Below are 21,463 nucleotides of genomic sequence, written 5' to 3'. Positions count from 1 at the left end.
CACTTGCTACTTTCCATAAATACTATTTAAACAAAATTGAAAAGAATTTTGACTGATAATTTTGATTTTCAAGTAAATTCTCTTATTCAGTTTAAGGTAAGTGAATTATTGAAGAAATTTATTCTCGAATGTCGTTGTTGTGAATGGGCAATAGTTATTAAGGGGCATTTTGCAGTATAAACAACAAAACAAAAAAGTGATAAAAAAAAAAACAAATGCATAATAAATAAATGTCACCAAAGATAAGATAAGTTACTCTTCTACCTACTTGAATAAGTTTTTGTCTTTTAATTTATTTGGAAAAGTTTATTTACTTTGAAACATAAATAGTGCCTAGCTGTATGTTAGAACAAGAAAAATAATATGGCAGATAGGAGACGGTCATCTGGGGAGTTTCGATAATCACTTAATTACTAGTAACTCTACATTCAATAAAAAAAGGGGAATATGTTTAATAATCGTTCAAAAATCGAAGATTAAGCAAAATAATGGTAAAAACCCACTCAATAAATGTCACATTATTTTAATATAAGAACTCCAACAAAAATTTCCATCCTAAGTGAAGAATATTTGAACATGCATTCTGTGTGATCAAAATATATAAAAAAAATAAGCCTAAGAGAAACAAATTGTTGATTAAGTGACCTTTACAGGTTTCGGATCATTATCAATGAATCTTTGTTGCTACATTAATAATCATTGTAATTTCTATCTTTTTTTTTCTTTTGGTACCATTTATATAATTAAAATCTCCAGAAGGTTATTGACTACTACAATAAGCAACTGAAACTATTTCCTCTATAAAGAGAGAGGAGAGATGGATTTGTACTTTGCCCAAGAGGAGTCTACTACATGCTACAATTCCCAAAATGGTCACTCATCTAAATATTACGGTTTAGGCAATATCACTGTGAACCATGTGTGTCCCTCTTGACAATCGCCAACCATAATACCATTTATCATGGTTCTTTATTCATTCTCATGTCTTTTTGTCTCTTGGTGACTGCAGAGGGGTGAGCACAGGCTCACAAGTTTTAAAAAAGACAATAGAATAACACAAGTGAAACAAGAGTATGTAATACCAACCACCGCGGAAAATGACCCTCCAAATGCTAACATCCACATCTTAGTTGTCTGTCGAAGTCAACACTGTCAGCCGACTGAGGTCAGCCCATCTTGGGTCTGTCAAAGGTGTCTTGATCTGCCCAGAGACATCAACTCAAGACTGTCATCAACTGTCCGTAAACTGACTATAAATATATTGACCTTTCATTCCAGTCATTGCCACACTTAGATTAACCATCCTCTTTTTGTGCCTTCGTGACCCCCCCCACCCCAATGTCTTTCTACTAACTTCACTTACCATACTTTTGTTTGGCTAATCAAATATTTACCCCCATAAGTTATAGTTTTTCCTCCTTTTCTCTTTTAATCATATACATAATAGTATCACATCACATTGAATCAATGTAGTAAAGCAATTTGTCAGTAAATATAGTCTAACAATGAAATGTATGTATAAAACGTCTTACCTGGAAAGTGAAAGTATATTTCCTAGGGTATAAAATACAGCAAAAAGAACTAATCCTTTTTTAGCAATAAACAGCAAACTGGAACCCTGTTAAAAAAGTAATAAAGATCATCAATTACGAGCAACAGGTTTGTTATGAGGACAAAAGAAAAGCTGTACTGTGCATAGGTCCATGCTGAACTGGAATAAACAAAAAGACTTGGAAGACGAAAATTGAGTGAAAGTGTGGTGCATTGTGGGAAATAGTTGGGAGAGATAAAAGTAGAGTGGATGTGAATCTGCAGGGATTTAGTTTGTGATATTGCAGTGAAAACGGAGGTAATGTTAGAAAGATGACAGAATAAGAAAAAAGGAAAAAGGAAAGAGGAAGACAACAACAGGGGAAGAGGCAGAAGAAAACAAGCAAACTCAGAAAAAGAAAATCTTTAGCGCTTTTACACTATCAGAACAAAATTTTGTAGTTGATAAATGGAGTTTTCAGATAAAAAACAATGGTTTCTAACTGATTTTTTTTTGTCAATTCTAATAAATTACAATGTTAGCTTCCAAATTATGCAGTCGAAATTACCTGAATATTACTAAATTATTAAAAAAAAAACTTTAATCGTGTTAGCAGGTGAAAAATTGTGGCCATCTTGTTTACATTAAAGTGGAAAATTACCTCCCTTTTGAACTGTGTCTTACATAAACAAATACGATCATTTTCTTCAAATTTTATTTTTCTATAATAAATAATTTTCTACCTTATCGATTTTTGTAATTTTGGGATATAATCATCTTAAAAATAAATACGAGGAATACATAGATACCATAGTTTTCATGTGAAATTCAGTATTTTGATTTCTGAAATTTTGTTCTGATAGTGTAGAAATGCCTAATTTTTTTTTTAATTAACAACAGATATCATCTGTTTTATTTATATTACTTGCAAGTCTTATGGAAAGTCAATGGCTAATTAATAAAAAATATTTTATTTTTTACTAGCAGGGCTACCCAACGTTGCCTAGGGAAAACATAACTTTTTTTCTTTGAGGTTACCACTTATCAAGACCCAGAGACAACTGTTATTTCTTTAGTCACCTCTCTTTCCCAAATTCTTTATTTCCTCTGCCCAATCCATTCTTCTCTAGATCTAGCTGGTTATACAGACAACCCTTCTTTATAAAATTTCCTTGAGGAATGAGTTTTCATAAGAGAATCAATTCCTTGCTAAAATAAAGTCAGTTATATCCCTTTAGTAAATATAATGGCTAAATAAAAGAACTGAAAAACCAAGCCCTACACACATCCTCTTAATGAAACTGTGATTAGTGGAACCCCAAAGAATTTATTTTTTTTATTTTATTTTAGTATTTTACTGAGGATAGAACAGATACTATACTTGGAATCTAATCCGAAGGTTATAACAAAATTCTATTTATGCCCTTATATTCAATTTTGCTCGTAGTCCGATTGTGAACTGAAGAAAATAATAGTTTCTTATTGTTTATAAACCAGAGTTCCGTTTGTTTGTGGTGAGAACTCTTCATCTGCAGCAAGCTGACCGGACCAGCAGAGGGATCAAGAAACACAGACATGACACAAGAGACAATTGGATCAAGAAATAAAACGTCCCACCATGGGACACAATGTGTGAAGACAATTATTAGGCCACCTAGTGACGGGATGCATTCGGAAAGCTCCCTGTCATAAAACAAGTATTACATATAACAAGAGGGGAAGGTAATGTATAGATTTGGTTTGGTGGTTCTGTTTTACAATATATCGGCTAGAGATCTTTATCCTCAGCCCTCAAAATCAACAGAGATTAGACTATTTCTGTAATGATCCGGTCCCTGTGGATTTTGTGGTGGGAGTTTAATTCTGTGCAGTTCTAGGAGGTCCATCCTCCCAGGCTTTGCATTTTTGTCTTTGAGAAGGGGTTAGTTTATTGCTAATCACCTGAAGTTCCCTCACCAGGGAATACCGATGAGGCTGCTTAGGCACTTTTTGCCAGTCAGAGTATCCTTCCATTGTGGCACTGACTTCTCAATTCCACTTTCTGACCCTGGTATCTTTCTTGCAATGGGAAAGAACCAAACAACCTTTTCAGGTTAATGTTGAATCCAGTAATTTTGGAAAAAAAGTTTTTTATGCTTCAAGTTCTTTATATCTTCAAATATTTATTTATAGTATTTGGTTTGGTTGTTTTGTAGTGGAAAATTGTTGCTTTTGTTTTTGGCTTTGCAGAACATGATTGAGCTTTACAAAGGGAAAGGGGAAATAAACAATAACTTCAATGTCTGATGCATTTTAAGTCAGGAAGCTGATACTTCAGACAGCCTTATCTGGCTGGTAACGCGTAAAACTCCCAGAAAATACACATGATATACTAGTAAAGCAGAAAAGTGTTGAAAATGGCAAACTGGAATCTCTCCTACAACCCATAAAAAAGTAAGGATATAGATATAAAAGGTGTCCAAGGAAGGGGAGGGGTTTCTAGTCTACTACTGGGAAATTGGTGTTCCAGAATTAAACCAATGAAGTATAAAACTTTTAATTAATCTTGTTCTGCTGTGTTCTGCTTGGAGAATGGGGGAAGTGGTTTCAACAAAAACGTGGCTGTAAGATGGTGAATGTATGACCAGTAGTGTCTCTAGGAGTGACGAAATGCCGCCATATTATAATGCAGCAAATGTTAAGTTGTTCAATTTATAGTGACCTCCTTCTGTCTTGACAGACAATGATATCTCTTCTAAAATATCCGAATAATTTGCTGTTTGGAAACAGAACATTATTTCGTATTTTCTGTTTCTTTATATTATGTTAGCTTTTACTAATTATGTACGACAAATTACGGAATGACAAAAGCTCCAACTGATGACTTATTTGTGTAATGATTAGGCAATCTCATATTCTTATGTCAAGGACAACAAGAAGCAACCGGTTTTAATTTAGACAGACTGGCATACTGTGTTTTTTCTGCTCAAAAATCTTTATAAAAAAATCTTTTTTCAGACTGATGGAATGAAATTTGCAGGAATCAAATAATTTGTTGACATATATTTATATGCATAGATCATCATATAATGATTAGATCACTGACTGACGTTAAAAGCATTTAAAAAGAATAAATGTTTAATTTCAACTGTATCTTTCGCGGTTTTCAGTAGCTGAGTAGTTCGGTTCCTTGCTAATGAAGCCAAACATGACTTCTTTTGCCGGGGTTCAAATCTCTCGACTAGCATTAATCGTGACACCCTGCACTGATTATTCCCGAAAGGATGAAACACTAGTGTTTGTAGGTATTTAATTATTATAGTAATTAAATTTTATTTATATATATATATATATATATATATATATATATATATACACACACACACACACACTTTGCATTCTTCTTTTAGAAAAAAACAAAACTAAAAACACTATAACAAAAAAAAAAAAAAAACATTTACGAATTTAAAAAGTAAAAGAACACAGCAGAACAAGATTAGTTAAAAGTTTTATACTTCATTGGTTTAATTTTTTTCTTTTAACTTAGGGAACTTTTTTATGTTTAACATGTATTTTTGAAAAAACTTTTTATATTTTATAAAGATTTTTAGCAAAAAAAAACAAAAAAAAAAAAAACAAGAAAACAAAAAGACAAAAACAAAATACATTAGTCATGCCTAAATATCACATGAATCAGCAGCATCAGTCGTAAATTTGTCGTGCCTTAATATCACAAATAGAGAACCAGCAGCAGCAGTTGTCGTACATTTGTTGTGCCTTAATGTGTTGCACATAAATGGTAAAACCATGTGATGTTAGTTTTGTAATATGTATTTGCAAGTTTATGAATTATCGGTCATATTTGCTTCCTTTCTTCTTTGTTTTCATTCCCCCTAATACTCACATAGTTAAAAAGCCAGACTATGATTATCACTTTCCAAGTGATATCTTTCAATATTCCATGTATGTAAGTATGATTTAAGCTTTCTCTCCAAAAACGCTGCCATGTTAGACAATAAATCTGAGAAAATCATGTATTTGTAATCAAATCAAACTGGACTCTTGTCAGCATTCGACTGCCGTTATAATCCCCGATCTGTTCAGTCCGGTTCTCCAAACTCAACTCCCCGCCATCTATCAAAACTAAATCTCCCCCGTTGATTTTTAAAGATCACCTCAGCCAATCCGTCCCCTGCTAGTCTCTACCATAGCCATTTGGACCCCTGCTAGACACACCGAATGTCTCATTTAAAAAACGACTTTTTTTTCAAAAACAAAAAAATTGTACTTTCATTAAAATAGCTCTTGTAACTTTTTTTATTTTATTTTCAAATACAACCAAATTTCAATGTCCAGCACTAATTGCCATTCAAACTTCTATAAAACAACAAATTTTCAAAGTTCGACTTACATGTGCATATAAAGAATTCTTCATAGCCTGACAAACTATCACCAAGTCTGAGCTTTGAATGCGTATTTAACTTTTCCATAGCATCAAATTTTTGCAAAGTTAGGCTTTTGAATATGTATATAAATTATCCACGGCATGACGAATTTTCACTTTGACTTTCAAATGCACATTTAACATTCAAATGAATAATCGCATATTAAAAAAAAATCATTAACTTCTGCCAAAGTGTATTGAAAGCACGTTACATTTAAATGCTATTAAACATTTTATGTTTTTATGAAAATAACTACCAGTTAAGTGTTTAAATAAATAGGTACGTATTTTAAATTATTCATAGCATGGCGAATTTTCTCATTGACTTCTGAATGTGCCTCCGACATTTAATCGAATCGTATTCCAACACATTCACGAGTTACGACGACAAAGAAAATCCAACGAATCTTACCGTGAGTTTTTAAAATTCAACATCAATTCTCAACACTCAATTTTTTAAAAGGTCAACAAGAATCATTTCAGTCTTTCTTCTTATTGACACCTCCAAACCTTGACACGATTCGTTCAATCTTTTTCCCTTTTCAACGCCTTCAACTTTAAAAATTCGACATATATCATGTAATATTCCCATTCTCTCGACACTATCAATTTTCAAAGTTCTTTGCCGGAATAGCTTGTAATCAAATCAAACTGGACTTTTGTCAGCATTCTACCGCTGTTATAATCTCCGATCCATTTAGTCCAGTTCTCCAAACTCGACTCATCGCCATCTTTACTTCAGATCTTTTATTACGTCATTTTGGTATGTAGATTTTGATATGCAAATTATTGCATATCAAACTACAGTATTTGAAGTTTAATTTTATTTTTTTCTATGAAGTGTGACAATTTCAGGGTATTTAATTACCTCCCATGAGTATAGAGTTTCTCCTAATGTGGATATGTTTTAATATTTGTATTGTAGAATGTCGTTTTAATATTTGCATTGTAGAATGTTGTCCCAGTTAGTAGTTCTAATGAGTGCTTGCTTTGTCACTTAGTAAATACTTCACTATCTTCGCTTAGACCAAATCGCGCACTGAGATGACCATTCTTATGATAGATTTTATTCATGCTTACTACTTCCGTGTTGGCTTATGAGATATTGAAAGCAGATATTTTGTTTGTGACACCCTCATTAAAAGATTGCCTAACAGAGCAAACAGGTTGCCTCTATTTGGTTTAGGTTTTTTTTTTCCACAGAATCTCCCTTTTCTAAATGTATCACAGTCACCATAGTGAAGAAACTCAATCTATCAGAAGGAAGCAAGATAGAATTTTGATTCCGTATTATTTTGATTTGGTTTTCATTAGTTCTGTGCTCCATCATTCATTAATGTGTTCAAATTTTGTGGTGAATTCACCCAAAGGGTGGAAGTAGTAGAAGACAAAACTCCATTCATCTCGATTGAGAAAATAATAGTATTCTAAGCACCAACCAATACTACTCCACCCCCTCCGTAACTTGTGATTTACGATTCAACATAAATTGAAGATCTATTCTCTCAACACAACTGACTTTTAGCCAACACCTATACATATAAGAAAAAAAAAAAAAAAAAAAAAAAAAATGGGTGTTTGCATCACATGTACTTTGAAGAATACGATCGAGAATAAATATTTACATGCTATGGTTTGACTTGACCACCAGATTGATCCATCTAGCATAATTGAGGTCCAAAGTAGAATGTTGCAAGTCACATGAACACTTAGAAAATCAAGACACACACTGCTCAACCACCAGGATTCTGTATCTAGGCATCAGTGATCAGCACCAATAGGTGGACTCATTGTGTGTCGTGGGGGGGGGGGTGATTATCTTTTTATAGAGATGCGGTCAATGTATTTTACAACCCTAGCTGATAGGGCAGACTCGAGATCAAAACATACCGAGGATTTTTAAGTTAGATCACTTATACATTAGTGACAAAGGGGTATTAGTGGTTCTCAGCACTTGGGCTTGAGTGGGAACGGCTTTCAGCAGAAAGCTAGGTTCCTGAATGGGCCCGGTTTAAGAGCCATACTACAATGAAGCCCAGAAAAGAGAACATTTTTTTAAAACATAGTTCATTCAGAATATATTTGCATGGCAATTGTATTCACCAAGAAACACCATTTTGCGGATTAAATAGATGCAAGAAATAATTTCTTTCAATTCAACAATTTGGAACATAAGATCTTTTGGATGCTGGCACCGAAAGACCTTGGCAAAGAATTTCAAGCAGGCATAACACAAAAGCGAGATTGAGATCACCTGTCAATGTTCTCAGTTGTTCTTGTGACAGTGTGGATCACATACTGGACTGTACAGCTGCATAAGGACTGATTGATCATGGAGTCATGGCTGTCATTGTCGGACCTCAGATGACTAAGAAATGATACCTGAGAGAAAGAATCTATGCATTTATGAAGGGAAGAAAATAATCATGCAATAGTTATTTTTTGTATTGAAATAAATCTGACAGAATTATACAAGAAACAAAAAAGCCCTTACCAGAATTGAAAAAGCTGCCCCAAGAACAAAGCAAATCACAAAGCCTTTGATTCGTGTTGACCAACTGAGAGTAGAGGCATCCGAAATCTACAAAAAACATAAAAAATAATGTAGGTTATAATCATATAGCATGGTGGTCATCTTATATGGTAGAAATGACTAATACAATATGTATTGCTTTATTAACAAAAAAGATTTGTGATCAAATTGCTAGAAAGTAAATTATAGGAATAAAAATTCATTGGAATTATTTAAAAAACAGAAAAAAAAAAAAAATTTGGAACAGAATTTTAGATCAAATAAATCAACGTTTTTAAAATTATTTTTTTAACAAATTAAAAAGAAAGGAAAAAGGCTTAGAATTGAGATTATTTCAGTAACTTTTTAAATTCTTGTTTGATTAGTTTCGGATTTAGTGAAGGGGAGATTAATTTTTTTTTCACAAATCCTTTGTGTCAATAAGTAAACTATTTGATACTACATATACACATAAGTTAAAAAAATAAATAAAATAATGCATGCATGAGTGGTTATCATATATGCAAATACATTCTAAGAGAATAATATAAAGCCAATACAACAAAGTACAAAAAGAAAAAGGTCACCTGAATAATGTCTACCTCAAATTAAAACATCTGAAAGAAATTTTTTAAAAAGTTTTGTTATTTAGGGGTAAAAATGCACAATAAAAGAAAGTCTTTTGGCTCAGAATAAGACACATTTAAGAAATTTCAACAGAATTTAGTTGACAGTATTAGACAATATTTTATGAAAGACTAATTATAAAACTGATTGAAAGGGTAAACCAGCTATTAAAAGTACACCAAGTTCAATTTTAGCATCCGTTTAGGAGTGAGGTATAGGTTTTTTTCTTTCTTTTTTTTTTTTTTTTATTACATTTTCACCCCAAACAAGGCCACTTTGGTGTAGAGGGCTACTATCAGGGGCAACCACTACTGGGATACTATGTAGGGATTTGGGCAGCAAGATGTCGCTTCACGTTACACTTGAACTTCTGCACGTCAGTACTGTTGGGGAAGCAGGGACCTGGAATGGAATTCCAGAGTCTAGCGGTTCTGGGGAAGAAACTATTGGAGTAAAAAGATCTTTTACATCTAGGGATCTCTACAGTGTGGGGGTGGGATTTAGTAGCCTGTCGGGTTTGTCGAGGGTGCTCACGTCGTGGGGGCACAAGTGATTGCAGTTCGTCAGAGCATTCACCATTAAAATACTTGTAGAAAAGGCAGAGGGATGCAACATTTCGTCGATGGGACAGAGGCTGAAGCTTAGATGCCAGTTCAGAGCCTATCAGGTTTGCGACTCTTTTGAACCTTGTCAAGGAGCGAGAGACTAGTAGCAGATGCACCAGCCCAGATGTGACAGCAATACTCCATACATAGGCGAATGGTGGCCTTATAGAGGTACAGGATACTTTCGGGTGTTAGTAGTTGTTTAGCACGGTAGAGAGAGCCCACCTTTCTTGCAGCGGCCCCGGCAATGCCTTCAATATAATTGTTCCAACTCATGTTTCCTGTGAACGTTAGGCCAAGGAGTTTGAAAGATGTACTCTCAGATAAAGAGTCGTTGTCCATTGCTATAGGTGGTAGAGAGGGTTGAATGAAACTAGTTCAGTTGAATTAAACTAGTTTAGTCTTGGCAGCATTGAACGTGACCATCCACTTTTGTCCCCATTCCACCACAGATTGGAGGTCTTCCTCTAGTGTTTCTGCCATTTCTGTAGAAATGTGTTTATTCGTCTTCCTGTCGTGCCTGCCATAGAGTGTAGTGTCATCAGCATACATACCCATCTCAGAGGCAATTTTGTCGCAGAGTTCATTTATGAATATCAGGAACAATAGAGGTCCAAGGATAGAACCCTGGGGCACTCCCGCATTTATATCATATTGTTTAGATGTACGACCGTCAAGGGCAACCTGGATTTTTCTCTTATCTAAGAAGGATTTAATTATGTTAAGTATTCACCAGTGATACCATATGATCTAATTTTCCTGAGGAGACCCTCATGCCATACCCTGTCAAAAGCCTTAGATATTTGTCCAGTGAATGTTATATATGTTCAGAGATTACAGTTAGAATGTCTGCTGTGGAATGGGCTTGTCTAAATCCATATTATTTGTCAGTCAGAAGTTTAGCATCTGTAAGGTGATGGACTAGAGCATGGTTAAGTAAGGTCTCAAATATTTTGGCAAAAAGTGGGAGGAAGCTAATGGGGCGATAATTTGATGGGTCAGTCCTTTCGCCAGTATTCTTGAATACTGGTACAACAGAAGCAGTTTTCCAACAGCCCGGAAAGCAAGCTTCATTATGGCATTTGTTGTAGAGTTTGGAGAGAACTGGAGCTACTTCGGCTGAGCACTTTTTTAATAGCACAACTGGGATGAGATCGGGTCCACATGCTTTTGAAGTGTCAAGGCTTTTTATGATAGCATACACCTGAGCAGGGGTGATTTTCAGATCGTCTAGCGTGGCGTCTGTCCGCATAGGAAAGTCAGGTAGGGGGTGGTTGGAAGGGTCCAGTGTGGAGTTGCAGGCAAACTGGTTGGAAGGGTCCAGTGTGGAGTTGCAGGCAAACTGGTTGGAAGGGTCCAGTGTGGAGTTGCAGACAAACTGGTTCTGGTAGCTTATATTTAATTTAATGATCACTGGGTAGTCGAATGATGATCACTAACAAAAGCCCAGGATCAGTCAAGGGATGAAAAGATTCCAGATTAAAAGAAGAGGCAGTAAAAGCTAACCATCCGAAGGAGGATGAGGAAGAGCGGGAGTTGAACGTTCAACAGGACAGTTGATTTTTCTGAGGGCTGCTGAGTGATTGATCCAATGTGTCTCTCTGGGCAGGTTGGATTCCTAGACGTAAACACTGTCAGTGGCACTAGTGTGTTTTGGTTTTGTTAAGAAAAACTCATTCTGCAAGTTTTCTATTGAGGAAGTGAGTCACACTTGTAATATCCAAAAAGTAAACACAAGTGAATGTGACGATCATGACTGGTGCATATTCGGGTGTTCATTTAAGATTTTTATTTAGCTCTCAAACAAAATAAAGCAGTGAAGAATAATAATGTTCCTCTCCCAATAGATCAATTAACTATGTTAGTTTATTTTTATTGTCTTTTGCTTGGTCTTGTTGGATTTCAGGACCAGAATTCTTCTAGTCTAGTGAAATATCCAACTTTGTGTTGTTATTCGAGATAACATTACTTGTATGAGTCAGTGTATAATCACACAGATGGGGGGGGGTATATAGGCTTTGAATGCTATGTTATTTTTAATATTTGACCAGGGTTTATTTATAGAGCAAAGTATCCTCATATCAGGTTGTTCTGACAAATCCATGTACAAAGAGGCAGAAAAAAAACTTAAGGGTGGTGGGTAAACCTTTATGTGTAAAACAAAATATCCCCATCACAGGAAGTTTGGGCCAAAAATGGTGTAATTTCCTTTATTTTAATCTGAGCAGATTTAAAAAAAAAAAAAATTTAGCACACGTCAAGATATAGAGATAAAGAGAGAGAGAGAGAGGAAAAAAATATATATATACATATATATATGAATTAATGACAAAAGTCTATATTCCAAATTTCATGATGTTGACCATTTTACAATTTATTCCTTTGATCAGTTGACATTTAAACTTCTTGACAGTATCTGTTTCGTACCACAAAATCATTCACTTTATTATATCAATCAATGAATCTATTTTGCCCTTAACTCATCAGAAGAAATAGCAACAATTAATCCACCAAAAAGAAATAAAATGCATTTGGACATGATTAAAAAATCCGAAAATTGGAAGAGAAGCTGCAAGTACTTTATTTGCTTACATTCCGACATTTTGAACTGATATATATATATAAGTTCAAAATGGTGTAATGTAATGTAATGAGTCGATTTGCCTCAAACTCCACATTGAACCCAGCAACCCACTCCCTTCCTGACTTTCCTTTGCGGACAGATGCCACACTAGATGATCTGAAAATCACCCCTTCTCAAGTGCATAGTATCGTAAAAAATCTAAACACCTCGAAAGCATGTGGACCTGATCTCATCCTGGCTGTGCTATTAAAAAAATGCTCTGCTGAGGTTGCTCTAGTTCTCTCCAAACTTTACAACAAATACCTTAACGAATCTTGCTTTCCTGACTGTTGGAAAACTGCTTTTGTGGTACCAGTTTTCAAGAATCCTGGTGAAAGAACTGATGCATTAAATTATCGCCCCATTAGCCTCCTCCCGCTTTTTGCCAAAATATTTGAGTCCATAATAAATCAAGTTCTAGCCAACCACCTTACAACTGCTAAACTTCTGACTGACCATTAATATAGATTTAGACATGCTCGTTCTGCAACAGATATTCAAACTTTAATCTCTGAACGTATATACTGTTCACTAGACAAAGCTGGGGAGGGTAGAACTGTAGCCCTCAATATATCCAAGGCTTTTGACAAGGTATGGCACGATGGTCTTCTAAGGAAAATCAAATCATATGGTATAACTGGAAGAATACATAACGCAATTAAATCCTTCCTAAGTAAGAGAAGAATCCAGGTTGTCCTCTATGGTTGTACATCTAAACAATATGATATAAATGTGGGAGTACCTCAAGGGTCTATCCTGTGACCTTTACTATTCCTAATATTCATGAATGACCTCCCTGATAAAAATTATCTCTGAAATTGGTATATTTGCTGATGACATCATGCTCTATAACAGGCACGAGGGGAAAATTAATGAACACATATCTAAGGATGCAGAAACACTAGAGGAAGACCTCCAATCCATAGTGGAATGGGAACAAAAATGGATGGTTACATTTAATGCTGCCAAGACTAAGCTTGTTTCCTTCAATAATTACAAGAAACTTTTTCTACCACCAATAGTAATGGCCAAAAACACATTACCTGTAAGTAAGTACTTTAAACTCCTCAGCCTAACGTTCACAGGGAACATGAATTGGAACAGATACATTGAGAGCATTGCCAAGGCTGCTGCAAAGAAGGTGAGTTCTCTCTACCATGCTAGAAAGCTACTTATGCCTGAAAGTATCCTGTACCTCTACAAGGCCACCATTCACCCATGTATGAAGTACTGTTGTCACATTTGGGCTGGTGCATCTGCTACTAGCCTCTCACTCCTGGACAGGGCTCAAAAAAAAAAAAAAAAAAAAAAAAAAAAAAAAAAGGGTCACACACCTGATAGGAACTGTCATCTAAGCTTCAACCTCTGTCCCATTGACGAAATGTTGCATCTGTCTCTTCTACAAGTATTTTAATGGTGAATGCTCTGACGAACTACAAACACTTGTGCCCCCTCAATGTAAATACCCCCTGGCAAACCCAAAAAGCAGCTAAATCCTACCCCTACACAGTAGAGATCCCTAGGTGTAAGAAAGCCTTCTACTCCAATAGTTTCTTCAGAACTGCTAGACTTTGGAACTCCCTTCCGAGATTCTGCTTTTCCAATTGTACTGACATACAGAAGTTCAAGTGTAATATGAACAGACATCTTGCTGCTCATCTCCCTTCATAATATCCCTGCAACTTATGTCTTTGATAGTAGCCTCCCCCCCCCCTACTTCAAACTGGCACTGTGCCTTGTTTGGAGTGAAAATTGAATAAAAATAAATAAAAAAAATTTTTTAAATTTAAAAATTCAATTTCTTGAGTGGTGTGCCGGTTTTGTATTTCGTTTCAGTCAGTTTCCGTTTTTACATAAAACTATTCTGAACTCCATTTTGTTTTTGTAGCTAAAGAGTGTCAACATTATCATACATATATCTTCAGTCATAATATAACTTTCAGAGAGAGTTTCAGTTCCCCATTTTTATATATCAATTTGTTTGCTGAGAGTATAGAATAGTTAAAGCTCTCCACCGTCAATTTAAGAACTGTGTTTTAAATAATATTATTTCATTATGGACAGTTCACGGAAGAAGATTATTAAGTCATTCTTGACATAAGCAATGGGAGTTAGTTTGTTACACACCCTCATTTTTATAGTTTTTTTTTTTTATTATTATTGAGATTGGTGAAGATTTTAGTATTGCTAATAATTTTTACTAGTAATACTATTTTCATTTTTATAGCTGTTAAAAAAGGAAGACTGATTTTTTTTTTTTGTATCCATGGTAAAAAGGAGGGAAAACATTTAACAGAGGTTGAAAAAAAAATAAATAAGGGGGTAGAGTCAGCTGACTGGATTTCACCCTCACTTTTCAAAGTCGAATCAAGTTTTTTTTTTGTTTTATTATTTTGTATAGGGAAATGAATTCAAACAGGGGAACGACTAAAATAAAATCAAACTATTGAAAAGAAAAAAAAAAATGGAGGAACGACTAAAATAAATCTATCGTTATAATTAGACACCGCCAAAAATGGCCGAAAAATCAAGTTGCTGTTGTTTTTTAAAACGAAATTACATTTATTAAAATCCATTATTTCTGAGTAACTTTTTTTTTTTCCAGGAAGATAAAAACCCTGAATTTTATCATATAGAAAGCAGAATAATGTAAAACTTTTTCTACTATTTTTAATTAAATTTTAAATGTTAAATTTTCCCCAAAAGTTAACAATTGACATTTTTTGTCTTGCACAAAAAACGTATATAAATAGTTAAAAAAAAAAAGAAAAGTTTTTGAAATAATTATTTTATTTATTTGTTGTCTAAGATTTAGGGTGATTTTCTAGGAGAATATGTAAAAAATATTCTAATATAAGTACCTGGATTTCAAATAATTCCACTTATTCATATAGGCAACCAGTTACTTCGCGTCGATTTAGACAATGTTTACATTTGTACTTGATAAAAAGCAAACTATGGAAGACCAAACAGGCCCCAAAAAACTTATTTTTCAGTGACGAAAATTTCAATGTATTATTAACGCTGAGGCTGGCCAATACCAGATGGGTGACCATTTGTATGAGTTTGGTTTTTTATGTGTATGTGTGTGGGGGCCAGGCTCCCCAAAATGGGGGGGGGACAATTTAAAGCAGAATAAAAAAAATTATTTCAGCGCGTTTGGTCCACCGTAGTCGAAAGGCGGCAAACGTTTTCAAACGGGATCGAAAAAATGATGCTATTTTTAACACAAAGGGCACAATATTTATCGAAATTTTTTTTTTTTGTATCGATTCTTCAAAGCATGCCCTGTTTAATAATGGTCATGCATTATTCGGCTCACTAAAAAGAAACTTAATTTATTTATCAAAGATTTTAAAATGGCTTTTTTCGTATAAATATTAAAAAAATTTTTTTTTGTTTTGCTTAACTTAAATTAATTATTTTACTTAACATATTCACCGAATTTCACACTTCAAAACTCAAAAGCGGGATAATTAAACACAATCGAAGTTCTGATATTCAGACATCAAAATAAAGTATGCAAAGAAGTTTTTTTTTGTTTTTTTTTTTAAATCTATAATCCTGTCTCTTACAACAACACTATGTTTTGTTCAGTTTCAGATGATTATTTTAAGCATATTTGGAACCCCCTCAAAACAAAGGGGGGTTTTGTAAGCAAGAAAAAATATATATAAATATAAACATCGTTTATGAAAAATAAGTACACTGTTATAAAGTTCATTCTTCTCTTAATAATCGCTGAAAATTTCGTATTGATTGGATAATTACCTGATTTTTGGTAGATTTTTAAAAAGACGGTCCGTCAAAAAGTACTTACCTGCCCCCCACCCTAGTTTTGGCGGTGCCTAGTTATAATTATACAATGGAGAAACGAAGTCATTTTAGTCGTTCCCCCCCTCCCCCGATAGCTTGATTTTATTTTAGTCATTCCCCCATTTAAATTAGTTTCTCTATACAAAAAACTTTGATTCGGCTTTGAAAAGTTAGGGCGAAATCCGGTTGGCTGACTCTACCCCCTTATTTAGTTAATTTTTTTTTTTTTTTTTCAACCTCCATTAAATGTTTTCCCCCTGTCCTTTTTACCATGGATACAAAAAAAAAAAAACTCAGTCTTCCTTTTTTAACAGCTATAATAAAGTTTCGTACCCCTAAAATATAATGAAATATTTTAATTTTCTACATTCTTCATATTTTGTTTTTAATATTACTATTAGTAGTAGTATTTTTGTTCTATTATTATTATTAATATTTTTACTATTGTCAATGTTATAATTATTCCAATGATTAATATTGTTATTAATGTTACTATTGTTGTTTCATTTATTCCCATTATCTTTAGTATTTTATTTGTCTTAATATTATTTCACCGTTATGGTTAGTTCTATCAATATCATTACGAATACTGTTATCAGTAGTATCCTTATTATATGCATCATTTTTCTCTGCATTACTATTATTAATACTACTAGCAGGACCTGTGGAAATTCCACGGGGACTCATTCATATGTAATATATTGATTTTGGCATTCTGTAGATGTTCAGTGTAAATGGAGACGCTCTGATATTATTGTAGCTTTTTGTTAAAACTGCAAAAGTTTTATCAAAGCTAACACGAACGCCTGGCGAAGTCTGGTTGTAAAGTATGCTTAAATATGATATTTTAATTCTTGCAGTTCTATTGATTTTTATATATTTTAAAGTTCCGATTTCAAAAATAAAAAATCCATATGACTTAGGTGCATTAGCTTAAATCGAAACTGAAATAAAAACTTATGGAACAAAAAAAAAAAATATATATATATATATATATATATATATATATATATATATAACTTGAGTTCCTTCAGCCATAATTGAAACCGAAACCAAAACTTATGAAGAATTCTTGATAAAATTATTTCTAAAAAAAATAGATGACTAAGTGCCATCAGCTATAAACAAAACTGAAACCTAAACTTATGAAGAATTCTTGGTAAAATTATTTATAACAAGAAATGGAAGTACATAACAAACGACCCGGATGTAAGCGTGACGCAGAAAATAACACACACGCTGTCGTATTAATATATAGATTATCAATAATATCATTACTATTAATGGTAATAACATTTTGTCACTTAATCTAATTTCCCGAGCAGTGCCAGGACATGGGCAGGCTAGTCTATTATATATAAAAATAATTTTTCTTGTATCTGGCTAAAATTCAGAAACTTACATATTCAAATTCATCATGACCTCCAAAATGGTCTTAGTTAAGGAATTAAATTAATGCACCAAGGGTCAGAAAAAAAATTACTCTCATTCTGACTGACAAACGTTTGAAAAAGAACACTAAAGTTAGGTCAACCAATCAATCTGCAACCTCTCTCCCACAGAAGAGACGTAGCCTGTATTTGTTTTATCGTTATTTCCATGGCAAATGCTCATCTGAGCTCCTATCTCTCGTCCCCCCTCACCAATCTTTCATGATAAACACCCATCTAGCTGAAACCACTGTCATTAATTTTCCCCACTCTTTATCTGTGCCTAAATCAAAGCGTAGATTCCATGAGCAAAGCTTCTTTCTTAGAAGTGCACGCCTGTGGAACTCTCTTCCGTTTGCCTGTTTCCCACCTAACTACAACTTGGATGTCTTCAAGTCCAACATAAACAAATTCCTGATGAACCGCCCCCTTAAGTAAGACACTTTATCAAATCTCCAATACTAACAATTACTATGATACTATCCCATTGATTACTGTACATGCAATAACCCTTATCCTCGAGTGGCTTCCAGGCCTTGATAAGTAGCGACCTCCATACAAAAAAAAAAAAAAAAAAAAAAAAAATCAGCTACTGATGCTTTTCTTTTTTTATATTGAACCAGTTTGCTCATAGGTGAAGAAGAGTGAGAAGCAGTTGTAGGGAGAGTTCAAAAAGTAACATGATTGGGGAGGGGTAATTGCTTTGCTTTCTTAGCAGGACTTGAGGCAACACTGTGTGGCTGTGTCAGTATCTATTTGAATACAAAGTTAATTTTAAACAGGATGACATCTTTTGCAGAAAGAGAAGAGGAGCACAAAATATCATATTAGAATTTCAACTTGGAATGTCGGATGAAATAATATTGAATGATTTGATGCTGATATCCATCTTGCTGTGTTAATAAGTGTATCTCTCCTGTTATCGTTATATCTTACTCATGGAGATTTAGTATCTGTCTATCTGAAGTCAAACCTTTATAATATTACTATCGTTTAATGACCAATCCAGTTTACTATAATATTTTAGATAAATGTACTATATTTCAATATCTCAATTAGAGGGTAAGGGAGTAGTTTAGTATGCATTCTGATGTAATGATGCCATCCTCTCAGACATTACCTCCTTGTGTGGGACAAGTATAGTGCATGTTTGTTCGTCATGATACCATTGTCACAGGCATTACCTCCTCCTTGGAGGGGGGGGATAGTATATGCCCATCAGTCATATATACTAACAAAATTATGTTTTTGCTAACTTTTATTCTGCCATTCAATAGATAATGTCAGTATTGTATTCAAAATTGCTGATTAATTAAAAAAAATGTTTATTTGAATATGTTATTGGTGTTATTTTAAAGCACAAACTTTTCTACATTCTCGTGTTGCGTTGAATGCTATAAGGTATAGGTATTTCTAGTGGTGGTGGAGGGGGGACAGAACATTCATATAACAGGAACCAAAACGGTGGACTGATAACAACATTTATATAGATTACGCACAGTTCATATTTATAACACATAGGAGATGAGAATTCATTATTGGAGGGGAGGGGGTCTCAGTTACATCTTGGGTGTTTCATACAAGTTCTTTTACACATACGATAGACAAAAACATTACCTTTCAAGTGGAAAGATGAAACGAAGACAAAGGTTTACAAATACATGTTTATTCTCCCAGCTGGATGACTGATGATCAGAAATTCAATTGCCTTGTTGATTTCTACATTGTCTTTCTCCCCTTCTTTCGCTTCCAAAAGGGGCTTAGCTAAATCTCCTCCTTCACAAGTCGATCCTGACTGATCGGTCTCTACTGCTCTCTCTGATCTAATATGATTGACTTGAACCCTCTTAACTGAACATATTCAAAATCTATCTTTCTTTGTGACATCAGAAACGTGCTCAAACATGTGCTCTCCTCGTGTGGATTTACATACACATATATCCAACATGTTTTTGGCAAAACAAAGATATTCCTTAATTTATATTGTCCGATATCCGACCTACTAGTTATATCATTTAGTTATTTCTAAACACAATGGTCAATTCACTAAATTCCTGAGATTGTAATATGTATTCACTTTTAACTTTTGAAACTGGGTTCGATTTTAGCCCTTTCCTTTAATAAATATTATTTTCAAACTTATTTATTTTGTTTATCTCATTACTGGGATATGTCCTCTTCCATATATAACAATATATTTAGTGGATAATTCGACAGAATGTGAAGGTAACAAAAAAATGGAAATGAGGAGTAAAACAAAAAGATTGACTAATATCAAAATCCCACCCCTTTACTGTAGACGTCCTGAAATGCTGGAAAATATTGTACTCTTTCTATCTTTCATGCCGGAAGTAACAGCTACTCAGAGATTACTCCACCTTTCCCAAAGCTCCAAAACTGAGTCTGCAATACCAGATGTGAGCATGATAGAATAAAATCTCAAAGTAAGTAACATTAAAAGTTTTACTTCGTTGTTTTAATCAATCATCTCTGTCAAAAAGATTTAGAAATCAATTACAGGAACAGCTTGCCTTTCAAATCAATTGGATATTCAATGGGGTTTTTTTTTTGGGGGGGGGGGTAAACTTTTTCAAACAGTTAATACATCAGACGCAATTTTTATGATGCTCATTTAGCATTGGTCTTCAACAGACCCGTACACTCACCTTTATATAATAGCCAATGTGTGTATATAAATTTAAACATCAGTAGTCCTGCTAACAGTAACGCCATATTAAAAAGAAGCTTGCCTGTCACCTTTCTACTCGACAGTTAAAGTTATTGTAATGTATGAGGGGGCACAGACAAGCTTTCTTATAGCTTTTCCAAAAGTATTAGATAGAATTTCACTAAATTTAATATGAAGAGTCATTGGAAAATGCTGAGTGTTTCAGAGGGTGTGGAATCAAAATCAATATACTACTAATATTTATAAACATTTATGAACTGTAAAACTAGTCAGTCAAATTGCACCAAATTTGGCACGAGATAGTACTAGAGATGCTAGATGTAATAAAATTAAGAATTCTAGTTATGGCGCTCAGATAAAGCCCCAACATCCTTCTGTCAGAGTTAAATTAAAAGGCAACTAAAGAGCAAGTTTTTGGGAAAGGATTTTATAATAAAGGGTAAAAAAAAAAAAAAAAAGAAACAAAACAAATGAACAAACAAAAACAAAAAGCTGAACAAGGGCATATTGATGAGGTTTTCCAGGGTGTTGGAAAGCACTTCTCCTTAAGGCAACGCTTAAACAGTTTTGTAAGTATGGGGGCAATTTCTGGTTGGAGCTTTTTCAGCACTATAACTGGAATGCCGTCAGGGCCAGTTGCTTTACTGGAATCAAGGTTCTTGATTAGCTTGGCGACCTCACGCACAGATATTTGTATATTTGTCTGTTATAGGAGGAAATACAGGGAGTTGATGGCCATTGTAAAGCTGAGTTTTTTTTTCTCATCCTGCTATTGATATTACAACCATACTTTTTCTATTTAAAAATTATAAAAACAAACTTTGTAATATATACAGGTAGAATGATTCCACCATATGCGAGACTGCGTGAAGTTTAACTAATTTGCATATTCCTATATGAAAAAACGAGCATTCATTAAGAAATTATTCATTTTTTTAGGGCTTCTTATTAGGAATGGTTTCATTTAACTATGACGCTTCATTCTTTTTATGCATAATTTCTACATTCTGCATAATTGGATGAAAACATTTTAGCATAGGGATACCAAAGGATCGGTCGAAAATTATGTGCTTTATAAAGAAACATTCTCGTTTTTTTTAAAAGACTTTTTGTATTCCTACACATCAATACATAGGAAATAAATCCAGAGGAAGTCTCGAAATAAAGACAAACATTGATGAACACAACTCAGTTTGTTCTTTTTTAT

General features: G+C 34.0%; 1 protein-coding gene across 4 annotated transcripts in view; it reads right to left on the bottom strand.

The window, feature by feature from the left end:
* Window positions 1–21,463, bottom strand: part of LOC145292136 (vesicle transport protein SFT2B-like) — an 84,450-nt gene that overhangs the window by 8,110 nt on the left and 54,877 nt on the right. For all 4 annotated transcript variants that reach the window (XM_080138255.1, XM_080138253.1, XM_080138256.1 and 1 more), the window contains 2 exons: window positions 8,449–8,535; window positions 1,533–1,618 (listed from right to left, as the gene is read on the bottom strand). In XM_080138255.1, the coding sequence (XP_079994381.1) occupies window positions 1,533–1,618; window positions 8,449–8,535 (173 nt within the window). The remainder of the gene's footprint in view (window positions 1–1,532; window positions 1,619–8,448; window positions 8,536–21,463) is intronic.

This window comes from Euprymna scolopes, chromosome 13 (genome assembly GCF_053919585.1).
Source record: "Euprymna scolopes isolate OS-2025 chromosome 13, ASM5391958v1, whole genome shotgun sequence".
NCBI lineage: Eukaryota > Metazoa > Mollusca > Cephalopoda > Sepiida > Sepiolidae > Euprymna > Euprymna scolopes.
This window is presented reverse-complemented; position numbering and strand designations above follow the sequence as displayed.